Below are 12,835 nucleotides of genomic sequence, written 5' to 3' on the forward strand. Positions count from 1 at the left end.
AATTTTTCTTAAAAAGATGAGAATAATTCACAAAAGAAAACTTAGTCAGGTTAAGTAACCTGAAGAATGACCAACATTAAGAAAAATATGTGCCTTGTGTAGGATTAGTTGCCCCTAAAAAGTGAAAAGCAAACTTGTTTACAGATGGTATTTAGGAGAGTATGCAGTGCAACTGTAACCAGTTTTTATTATTTATTAAAACAGGAAATGCAATCATATGATTCCTGGTTCACAATACACAAAACTAATGTATAGTGAGGGAAAAAACTCCCTCCGACCCATCTTCCAGCCGTTAGGTTTCTCTCCAAATGTTACCAACTACTTTCTTTCTCTTTACTTCTCCTGCCTTCTCTATCTTTTCTTTCTCTTCCTATAAAACATGAAAATATCCTATAAACATTGTTGTGAACCTTGGTTTTTTCACTTAATAATGTATCTTGGCTGTCATTTCGTATCAGGAAATAAAGAGTCTCCAAATAAGCATTTTTATGACTACAAAATGTATTTACCTTTAGTAAATTGGTCCCCCATTGTTGGACAATTCAGGTAGTTTCCTGTCTTCTCCTGATTCAAATTATGCAGCAATGTCATTTTGAACATTTGCAAGTCTTTCTGTAGTATAATTCCTAAAAGTGGAATTTATGGGTCACTGTTTTGTACATTTGTAATTTCGATATTTATTATGCTTTTTAGAGATTATGCCAATTTACATGCCATGTGTAATGTATGAAAATAAGACAATATCTTTTTCTCTACACCCTGGTATAAAGTAGTATTTTATCATATTTTTTTGATATTTGCTAATTTGACAGGTGACTAGTGTATCTCTCTGTAATTCTAATTTTCATTTCTCTAATTATGAGTGAGTATCTTTTTGTTTAAAAGCCATTTGTATTTTTTTTTCTGTGAACTGTGTGTTCATATCCATTGCCTTTTTAGTTTGGGTTATTTTTTTTTTTTATTACTGCCGCTTTATAGGAGCTTATTACATATTCAGGAAATTAGCCTTTTAAGGATATGAATTGCAGATTCCATTCCTTTGCCATTTTTCTTGATTTTGATTATGGTTCTTTTTTGCCTTGGAGTAAATTTTGATTTTCATAAAGTTAAATTTACTAATTTTTCTTTTATGACTGCTTGATTTTTTATGATACTTAGACCTTTTCTAGAAGCTGAAACAGTTTTAAAGAATTATCTTTCATTACTTTAAGTTAGTTACAAAAGAAAACTTAAATGTATAAGGTCAAAAATTGATAGAACAAATGCTTATGAGTCTCATCTCTAGTCCATATTTCCTATGCCCACAGAAGTTACTGTACTGAATGTTTTGTATTTATCTTCTCTTAACTTTTAAAAATATAATTTAACACATACTTGCTTTTTATTCTAAACAGTATATTATAATCCTCAGAGACTTAGTTTTTCACGTCGTATTCCTGAAATTCACTTATGTATGGTTGTAATTAATCACTTACGCTGCTGTATAATACTCCATTGTGTGATATACTGCAATTTATTTATCCATTCTTTTGTTGACCATTTAGATTGTTTCCTTTTTTCTCTTAGGAACAGTTTTCTTATCTTATACATACCCATGGCACAACTGTGCAAGAGTTTATATTCCAAGGGGCAGACTTGCTGGATCAGAGGATATGAAGAGGTGTCTCTGTGTGGTTTGAAATTGCCTTCATCTGATTACTAATGAAGTGCAGTATCTATTCATGTTTTTTTTTTTTTAAAGATTGGCACCTGAGCTAACAACTGTTGCCAATCTTCTTTTTTTTTTTTAAAGATTTTATTTTTTCCTTTTTCTCCCCGAAGCCCCCCGGTACATAGTTGTGTATTTTTCGTTGTGGGTTCCTCTAGTTGTGGCATGTGGGACGCTGCCTCAGCGTGGTCTGACGAGCAGTGCCATGTCCGCGCCCAGGATTCGAACCGTCGAAACACTGGGCCGCCTGCAGCAGAGCGCACGAACTTAACCACTCGGCCACGGGGCCAGCCCCTATTCATGTTTTTATTGGCTATTTGTCTATTCCATTTTCCACTCTGAAATCTGTTGTTGATATTTTCTTTTAATTGTGCTTTTTTATTATTTTTACTATTTTGCAGGATTTCTTTATTCTTGATTCTAACTCTTTGTCAGTTAAATATGTTGCAAATATCTTCTAGTTTACCTGTTGTGTTTAATGATTGAACTTCTTTATTTTAATAGCGTTTTTACCATTTCTTTTGAAAATCAGGCCACCTCATTCTGTGAGTGTCCTCAAAACAAAAGCCAGCATCAGTTAGTCCTCCACTTATTTCTGATTCTTTTCTCGTTTAGTTTTTTAATCTCAATATTTCTTACTTTTTTTTGCTAGTTCCTCAGTGCATTTAAGAGTATTGCAGTTTTTTTTTATCTGGCATTTTTTTGTTTTCAGTAGTGGATTAGTTTCTTCTAAACTAATCGAAGTTCTGGGACAATTTTTCATTTAACATAAGAAAACTTCCACAATAATATAGTATTAATGTGAATTAAAAATGAATGAAAAAATAAGAAGGAGTATGAACTTTTTGACTAAATCATTGTCCTGACTATTAGGCCTGTGGCAGTGAAGAAGAGGGAGGGGAGAGGAGCTCTTGCGTCTAGTACCCTCTTCACTTCTGTGAACAGAGGTTCCTTTTTTCCCCTGCCAGCTTCTTAAGCACTCTGATGCCTGGAAGCTTTCGCCTAAGTTCTGTTACTTCATTTATAGTGATTTGTAGAGATGTGTAAATTGTGTTTCCCATAGCTTTATCAGTGGTTAAGTTCCCATATTTATTGTCAGTATATTTAGCAGGATTCTGATTTAAGTACAGTGATAAGTTCTAAGTTTTTATGATATTATGGGAAAATGCTTATGTGATAATGTTAAGTAATAGAAGCTAGACCCAATTTTATATACATAGATTAAAACTATGGAAAATTTGCATAACAATATAGACTGCAAAGAAATATATCAAATATAATTATATATTTTGATTATCTTACGTAATGGTATTATAGGTAATTTTTAAAAAATTTTACTTGTCACATTTCTTAATTTCTTATATTGAATATGTATTCATTCATAATAAGGGAAATGTAATAAAGTTTTTAATCAATGGAAGAAAAATACAAACAATACCACCATAGATAAAATGCAAAATATATGTTCTTTCTGATAATTACACACAGAAAGTTTCCAGGCCACATGACAGATGTTTCTAAGACAGTAGAGGTGACCTAGACTGTAATTAGGCAATAGGAAAGTCTTAGTCGGATCAGCAAGTTAAAAGCATAATTTGGAAAAGCCCTTGTTTGACACTCTGAAGACCTGGATTGTTTGCTTTCTAGGCAGGTAACTTCCTGATTTATTTAACATCATGATTGTCAGTAAGCTTTAGCAAGCATGGCATAATTGACTTGTGTTCACATGGAACCAGTTACTCGGTTATTAAAAAATAGCTTCTTTTTCCAATTAAAAACTTACGGTAATACATTATTAGGAAATTTTTTTAAGAAATGAAGATAAAAGTGAAAGCCTTTCTCAGTCTCATTTCTCTCTCTTCTTAATTATGAACCACTCTTGACAGTCCATCTGTGTTCCTCTAGATCTTTTTATATACGTTTAACATGATATGTGTATACAGATAGTTACTGCATGTACTTGTGTATTTTTATTTTTTATAGATGAACTTTATATATGAATATTGCTTTTAAATTTATTCTATTTTTAAGATTTTTTTCATACCACTCTTTATAGAGTATCTCTTTAAAAAATGATTTATTATATAGATGACTATTTCACATTACTCTGATGATGGGTATTAATTCTGTTTCTCAAAATAAACAATGTGTAGTGTTAATGCTAACAATAATAATAATAGTAACAGCTTAGTCTAGGTCGGTTATTCTGAGTTTACGTATATCATCTCGTTTAATTCTCAGACTGATATTAGTGGTAGGCAGCATTTTTAACTTCCATTTTATGGATAAGGAAATACACATTGAGAAAGAGAACTTGTCCAAGTTCACTTAGCTAGTAAATGGTAGAGTGAAGATGGAAACTGAGACAGTCCTTATGTGCATCTCAGTGCAACACATAGTCTCCACTTATTATTGGCTGACAGTTTATGTCTGTAAGATCAATGAGGATGGTATTTATTACTGGAAGTCCCATATTTTTAAAAAAATAAGCAGGTGAAAATAAATATTATATATGTATTTATTGTAGTAAATTTGAAACATACAGAAAGACTAACAAACAATGTAAAATACTCTTCTGAAACCAAACCATTTAGAGCTACTATTGTTACAGCATCTCCATACTTTTTATGAGAGGGGACTTTTTTCAATGAATTTCCTTCAGTTTTTGAGATCTCTAGGATTGTTATGATGAAAATTGGCTTAAAGATATACATAGGTTACCTTAATTTCTTTTTTTTTTTTTTTTTTGGTGAAGATTTGCAAAGTAGTTCATAGTGCTTTTGATTTCTTTTTAACAAGTTCGTAGAATTAGGTTACCAGTAACACCAAAAATCAATTGACCTTCACTTGTATGGGTACCTTTTGATCTTGTAATTGTTCCATTTTCATCTTCTATATGCCATTATTAGCTTTTAAAGTATTTCTTGTATTCCTGGATCACATTACTCAATAAACCTTGGAAATTCGAGCCAGTATTTTCCCCCTAGAGTATCTCGATTGATTTTTCTGTGATAATGATTTTGCTGTTACACCCAAGGTGCTATGTTGATTTTTTTTTGAGGTCACTTACAGAGTTTGAGATTCTTAAAATACTGTAAGAACAAAATAATCTCATCAGGTGCATTCTCCTTTAGAGTATTAAGAAATTTTCTAATAATTTGAAGCCATATCATGTAGTCTGTTAGAACTTGTAATTTTTCTAATGGGTTTTAAAGAATGTGAATCTTTGAACCAATGACCATGAATTTTAAACAACAAAAAGCAATTGATATTTTTAAAAATGTTTAATTTGTGGGGCTGGCCCCGTGGCCGAGTGGTTAAGTTCGCGCGCTCCGCTGCAGGCGGCCCAGTGTTTCGTTGGTTCGAATCCTGGGCGCGGACATGGCACTGCTCGTCAGACCACGCTGAGGCAGCGTCCCACATGCCACAACTAGAGGAACCCACAACGAAGAATACACAACTATGTACCGGGGGGCTTTGGGGAGAAAAAGGAAAAAATAAAACCTTAAAAAAAAAAAAAATGTTTAATTTGTTTTATAAACATTACTTTGTAGGTGTCTATAATGCGTGATGAGGAGAAATTACTGAGGATTAAAATTAATGAACTGGAGAAAAAGAAAAACCAGTGCTCTCAGGAAATAGAAATGAAACAGCGAACCATTCAGCAACTAAAGGTAATAGTTTTGTTTTTAAAGATGGTTTACATAGAGTCTGTTGCTATATTTTAATGTTTAATTAAATGTATCAGCTTTTTATAACAAATTCTCTTTTGACCTTTTTTGGAATATAAAAATAAATTGCTTAAAATTAAATAAGGCCATAGTGATTTGCTTCTAGACAGGAAAAAATGGTAACTTTATAGTAGAGAAACCTGGCAGACATCACCTTAACTGAGTGTTCAAGAATAGCATCACTGGTAGCAAGTCATGTTGATACCATGTACTTCCTGATTTGATGTGATGAGAGGGGCACATCTCTTCTGTGATATTCTTCCCCCAAATCTGTTACTTCAGTCTAATTGTGAGAAACATCAGACCACTCAAACTGAGGATGTTCTACAGAGTACCTGACCAATAAAAAGTGTCAAGGTCCTTAAAGAAAAGGATTACCAAGGAACTCTGTCACAGATTGGAGGAGACTAAGGACCATGATGACTAAATGCAGGGTTGTGTCCTGTATGGGATCCTAGAACAGAAAAAGGACATTGGTGGAGAAACTGATGAAATCCAAGTAAATATACCAGTGCTAATTTCTTTTTTCCATACAAAGATGATTGTTTCCATGTTCTAAATTACAGAGTTCTGAGACTCAGCTGCTCTTTTTTCTGTGTCCAATATTAGTTTCTTGATTTTTAAATAAATGTACCATAGTAATATTAGATGTTAACATTAGGGGAAGCTAAGAGGAGGTTACACAGGAAATCTTTGCTGGTATTTGCAACTCTTTTATAAATCTAAAATCATTTCAAAATAAAAAGTGAAAAGAAAATGAGCTCAGGTCTTGTAAAAAATTATTTTTTAAAGGGACACTTAGGGGCTGGCCCCATGACCTAGTGTTTAAGTTTGGTGCACTCCACTTCTGTGGCTTGGGATTGGTTCCCAGTTGCAGACCTATACCACTCATCAGTGGCCATGCTGTGGCGGGGACCCACCTATAAAACAGAAGCAGATTGGCACAGATGTTAGCTCGAGGTGAATCTTCCTCAAGCAAAAAGAGGAAGATTGGCAACAGATGTTAGCTCAGAGTGAATCTTCCTCAGCAAATAAAGAAATAAATAAAAGGACACTTAAAAAGCAAAATCCATTTATAAATGGTTATATTTTGCTTCACATCAGTTAAATGGATAAGGCAGCAATAAAAAATGGATTTGTTCTATCTTTTGCATGTTTGCTTTTAAATGAAGCAAACTAGTGAATACTCAGATGTAAATATATGATTTTAATTTTTAACTGAATATAATCCTAATAAAGCAATCTATACTTTCATAATAGGATTCAGAGATTTCCCAGTTCTGTAATGATTCATTCTGAGACTTACAAAGTGAGGAGATAGTGCTGAGGATAGACAAGACAAAGAGTGAGGTTGGGGCTGGCATGGTGGTGCAGGGGTTAAGTGCACATGTTCCGCTTCGGTGGCCCGGGGTTCACCAGTTCGGATCACAGGTGTGGACATGGCACTGCTTGGCAAGCCATGCTGTGGTAGACGTCCCACATATAAAGTAGAGGAAGATGGGCGCGGATGTTAGCTCAGGGCCAGTATTCCTCAGCAAAAAGAGGAGGATTGGCAGCAGATGTTAGCTCAGGGCTAATCTTCCTCAAAAAAAAAAAAAAAAGAGTGAGGTTGGAGTACCTGACAGGTTAAAACTAGACTTGGAGGATTTCCAGTGCTCATAATTTAGTTTTGCCTCTTAAGGCTCTGTTATTTTTTTCAAACCTCCTAGCTATTTTCTACATAGAGGGGAGGGAGGGCCCTTTTTTTTTCTGAGTTTACTGATAAGGGAACTTTTTTTATTTTTGTGGTTTTTCTTGTTCCTCCTTTGTTAAATAGTACATAGTAAATCTTCATTTTCCTGTTTCTGCTTTTTGTGGTGCGGGAACATGGTAAACTTAAAATGTTAAGTAAAATGAGTGGGCAGTAATTTTTACATAGATTAAAGGTATAACATTTTCTTTTCTTTTCTTTTCTTTTTCTTTTAATTACCACTGTCAGCCTGCCCTTTTCTCCAAGGTGAAAGAAACTTGAAAGCTGAGACTAGTAGTCAGCCTTGTAGGCGAAAGATTTCAAACCTAATATTGAACCCTGTTTTCAAGTCCCACTATGAAGTATTGCTGTGTGTTTCAGTTACATTTGCATTTAATTCATATCCTTTCATTTTGCAGGAGCAGTTAAGTAATCAGGTGGAAGAAGCTATACAACAGTATGAGAGAGTGTGCAAAGGTCAGGAGCAAACCTCTACTTCCAGTACTAAAATGGCTGCAGAGTAGGTCGTTGTGGTACTGGTTGGTTCAGCATTGTCCGTTGAAAATTCTAAAGTAAAATAAGGGCAACATAAGATGTAACTTTATCAAAAGAGAAAGGTGTTCATTCTAATGAGTAACTCATCAATGTAAAGTGTTTCTTCTTGGAAAAATAAAACATTAAGAAATGTTCAGTCAAAGCAACCATTGATTTCTATATAATGGCCAGTATATTGTGAAAAATAAAGTCAGTCAAAGTTATGTAGGCCACAAAGAATTGGAATAGATTTATAGACAAAATCACATAAAGAATATACTTCAAGTAAAATATCTTTAAAATTAATATATTTTACAAAGTTTTTTAAAACCATTTAATACTTCAGATTCAACGTATGTGCTGAATTATGCTGTTTTTACTCAAATTGTCTTGACTTTTTATTTTAAATATTATAAAATTACCTTTGTGGAAGATATACATATATATTTCTGTTCATAAAATTATGAGGATTCCTCTCCTCCTCCTCACTCACCCCTTAATGTCTTAGTTATGTGAATAGTAGAGCTGGGATGGAGCCGAGGTCTGTTTTACTCTAAAGTTTCAGAGTCTCTTCAGTAATTCATGCTGTTTGTACTTGGCCACCTGAAGAGAAGGGGTAAGACAACTAGATTGTTACTTATTTAAATGACTTGGGCATTTGTGGAATTAACTTGTGTCACTAACTTGGGTGTGAAAATCTCTCTCTGCTCACAGTCCTTTTTTCTCTTGCCTTTCTTAGACCTCTGTCCCTGAACATCTCCTATTTCCATAACTTTTTTAGGAATTCTTTTTACTTTGGCTCCTTTGTCATTGTTGACACATGTGAACAGATCTTAGCTATTTTGAAAAAGCAGGTCGTTGGACTAGGATATAGTTTTCATCGTATTTTAATTTTTCCTTTCTTTTCCAAATATTGAGAAGTGTGGCATAGGCTCATTTTGACTACTTAATCTGACTTTGTCTTCTCCATGCTCTTGAAACTTCCCTGAAGGTCACTTATAACCTACATATTTTTAAATCGATTGGCTTTTTGCAATCCCTACTTTCCTGTATTTTTTATATCATTTTGACATTATTGTCCACTATTCTTCTTTTCCTCATTTTCATCTTTTACATAGTATTTATTGTGTATGAGTGTATTTTTTCTAAATATAAAGGTAATATGTAGCTTCCCCCTGTTTGAAACTCTCTTGCCTCAGCTTTTGTGATCTATTCTTTACCAGTTACTGCCTTTCTCTGAGATTGAGCCTCAGCCACTTTGGCAACTTTACTGATTAAGGTGTCATCTTTTTTCTCTTTGTTTTCTCCCCTGAGAGTTCATTCACTCCTGTGATTTCAGTTGTGCATGAGACATTCCCCAACAAACAAAAAAGTGTTTTTTCAATTCTTAAGGCTTTCCCTGATTTCTACAGTTCTATTTAAATACTGAATACCATTCATTTAGTTATCGTAGTTCGTTCTTTTTTTAAAGAATTTGAGGTATAATACATATATACCATAAAATTTACCTGTTCAAAGTGTACAATTTAGCGGGTTTTAGTATATTCACAAGATTGTATAATCACTACCACTATCTAATTCCAGAACTTTTTTATCACCCCCAGAGGAAACCCTGTACCCATTAGTAATCACTCCCTAGTCCCTGTCAACCACTAATCTACTTTCTTTCTCTATGGATTTGCCTGTTGTAGACATTTCATGTTAGTGAATTCCTATACAATATGTGGGCTTTTTGTCTAACTTCTTTCACTTAGCACAATGTTTTTAAGTTTCAGCTATATTGTAGCATGATCAGTACTTCATTCCTTTTAATGGCTGAATAATACTTCGTTGTATGACCATACCATATTTTATTTAAGCATCAGTTGATGGACATTTGTATTGTTTCCACTTTTTTTGGCTTTTATGAATATTTATTTACAAGTTTTTGGATGAACATATGTTTGCAGTTCTCTTGGGGATATATATATATATCTAGGAGTGGAATTTACTGGGTCATGTAATAACTCTATGTTTAACTTTTTGAGGAACTGTCAAATTTTTCCACGGTGGCTCTGCCATTTTACATTCTTACCAGCAATGAATGAGGGCTCCAATTTCTCCACATCATTGCCAACACTTGTTATTTTTCATTTTAAAAATTAGAGCTGTCTATATTAGTTTCCTAGGGCTGCTGTAGCAAAGTACCACAAACTGGGTGACTTAAACAACAGGAATTTATTCTCTCACAGTCCTGAAAGCTAGAAATCTGAAATAAAGGTATTGATAGTGCTACACTCCTGAAGGTTCTAGGGAAGACTCTTTCCTTGTTTCTTCTAGGTTCTGGTGTTGATGGCAACCTTTTGTATTCCTGGCCTTGTGGCAGCATATTTCCTGTCTGCCTCTGTTTTAACCTGGCCATCTTCCCTCTGGGTGTGTCTGTATTGGTATGTTCTCCCTATGTGTCTGTCCGAATTTCCCTCTTCTTATAAGGACATGAGTCATATTGGATTTAGGGCTCACCCTAATTCAGTATGACCTCATTGTTAACTTGATTACATCTGCAAAGACCCTGTTTTCAAATAAGGTCGTATTCATAGTGGGTGAACATGAATTTTGGGGGAACACTATTTAACCTAACATCCTGGTGGGTATAAAGTAGTATGTCATTGTGGTTTTGATTTGCATTTCCCTATTGACTAATAATAATGAGCATCTTGTCTTGTACTATTGGCCACTTGTGTATCTTCTTTGGAGAAATATCTGTTCACCCCTTTGTCCATTTTTCAATTGGGTTATTTGTCTTTTTATTATGGAGTCGTTAGAGTTTCTTACATATTCTGGATACTAGACCCTTATCAGATAAATAATTTGCAAATATTTTCTCCCATTTTGTGGGTTGTTTTTCACTTCTTCCATAGTGTCCTTTGATGTGTAAAAGGTTTTAATTTTGATTCAGTCTAGTTTACCTATTTTGTTTTAATTGCTTGTGCTTTAGGTGTCATTTCTAAGAAGCTGCTATCTAGTCTAAAGTCATCTAAGTTTTCTTCTAAGAGTTTTATAGTTTTAGCTCTTACATTTAGGTCTTTGATCCATTTTGAGTTAATCCATTTGAGAATAATTTTGTATATTGTGTGAGGTAGGTGTCTAAATTTTTTGCGTATGGAGATCCAGTTGTCCCATCACCATTTGTTGAAAAGACTATTCTTTCCCCATTGCGTTGTCTTTGCACCTTTGTTGAAAATCAGTTGACCATAAATGTAAGGGTTTATTTCTGGACCCTCAATTCTGTTTCATTGAGCTATTTGTCTATCCTTATGCCAGTACCACACTGTATTGTTACTGTATCTTTCTAGTAAATTTTGAAATTGGAAAATGTTAATTGTTTCACTTTTAGTCTTCTTTTGCAAGATTGTTTTGGCTATTTTGGTTCCTTTCATTTTTACATGAGTTTTAGGATCAGCTTGTCAATTTCTTCAGAAAGTCAGCTGGAGTTTTAATGGGGTTTAAATTTAAGGATCTACTTGGGAAAATTGCCAAACTAACAATATTAATCATGAACTCACGATATCTTTTTATTTAGTTAGGCCTTCTATAATTCTTTTCAGTGATGTTTTTAGTGCATAAGTTTTGCACATCTTTTGTTAATTTATTTCTAAGTATTCTTTGTAATGCTATTGAAAATGTAGTTATTTCCTTAATACCATTTTTGGATTGTTTATTGCTAGTATAGAAATACAATTGTTTTAATTATATTGATCTTGTAACCTTGCTGAACCTGTTTATGAACTCTAATAAGGCTTTCTTCCTCCCTCCCTCCCTCCCTCCCTTCCTTCCTTCCTTCCTCCCTCCCCCTCTCCCCCCCCCCCCCCCCCTTCCTTCCTTCCCCCCTCCGTCCCTCCCCCCCCCCCTCCGCCCTTCCTACTTTCCTTCCTTAGGATTTTGTGTGTACAAGATCATGCCATCTGCAGACAGAGATAGTTTCACTTCTTTCCAATCTGTTTGTCTTTTATTTCTTACTCTTGCCTAATTGTGCTGGCTAAAACTTCCTGAACAATGTTGACTAGAAGTAGTGAGAGTGGACATCCTTGTCTTGTTCCTGATCTATCACAATTTATTTAATATGGCCTCTTTTTGTTATTATTGGAGAAAAAAATTTTATTCTCTTGAAGGAAAACCTTAAGTAATGTGGCAGAATTAATTAGGATAGAGGAGATAAAACTGACTCTAATATGCCCAGAAGAGAATGCTATTGCAAGGAACAGAGTTCTTCATTTGACCAAACATGTGGCTTGATGGTAAATGAAACAATTTCAAAGTCTAATAGAGGGAATATTATATACTAATTTAAGGTACAATTTCAGTTCATATTTTTCCAAAATTCAAATTAAAAAATAAACATTTGCAACGGAGTCAGAAAGGCAATATAAAGAACACCTGAAATACCCCTTAATAGATTCACTGTTTTTTAATATTTTGCCATATTTGCGTCTCTCTCTCTCTTTCTCTGTCTCTTTCTCTAATAAATATCTATACATTAAACTGAGCAACTTGAAAGATATTTGCAGGCATTAATGATAGTTTGCACTTAAATAGTTTATCATGAAATTTCTAAGGAAAAGACATCTCACATAAGCACAATATCATCTTATCTAAGAAAGTTAACAACACATTCTATAATCTACTCTCTGGTAGTATGACCTCTTTTAATGAAAAAAATATTTTTGGTTGTTTCAGACATAATTTTTTGTTACTATAGACATTACCATGAATATTTTTGTACAAAAGTCTTTGTGCACACATGTAAATATATTTGTAGAGTAAGTTCCTAGTAATGTAATTGTTGGCCCAAATGATGTATATTTAAAATTTTGATAAATATTGCTAAATTGCTCCCTAAAGTGGTTATACTAGTTTATATTCACAGTAATAGCATATAGAGTGCCTATTTCCCCACAATTTGCTAAGTATTAACAAACTTTAAACTTACTGCCCGTGTGATGAGTAAAACATGGTATCACATGGTTTCAAGCTTTTGTACTTGTTTTATATATGTCTGATATACTGATATTCTGAAATAAATTTAAACAGTCACTAAATGAATATTTCTAATCTAGGGTTTTTACATGACATTTATATGTCATTTCTGCCCCT

At 33.8% G+C, this 12,835-nt stretch overlaps 1 protein-coding gene across 5 annotated transcripts in view; it reads left to right on the top strand.

The window, feature by feature from the left end:
- Nucleotides 1–12,835, top strand: part of KIF20B (kinesin family member 20B) — a 74,075-nt gene that overhangs the window by 40,759 nt on the left and 20,481 nt on the right. For all 5 annotated transcript variants that reach the window (XM_046655380.1, XM_046655381.1, XM_046655379.1 and 2 more), the window contains 2 exons: nucleotides 5,263–5,382; nucleotides 7,588–7,645. In XM_046655380.1, the coding sequence (XP_046511336.1) occupies nucleotides 5,263–5,382; nucleotides 7,588–7,645 (178 nt within the window). The remainder of the gene's footprint in view (nucleotides 1–5,262; nucleotides 5,383–7,587; nucleotides 7,646–12,835) is intronic.

The sequence above is a fragment of the Equus quagga genome, chromosome 2 (genome assembly GCF_021613505.1).
Source record: "Equus quagga isolate Etosha38 chromosome 2, UCLA_HA_Equagga_1.0, whole genome shotgun sequence".
Taxonomy (NCBI): Eukaryota; Metazoa; Chordata; class Mammalia; order Perissodactyla; family Equidae; genus Equus; species Equus quagga.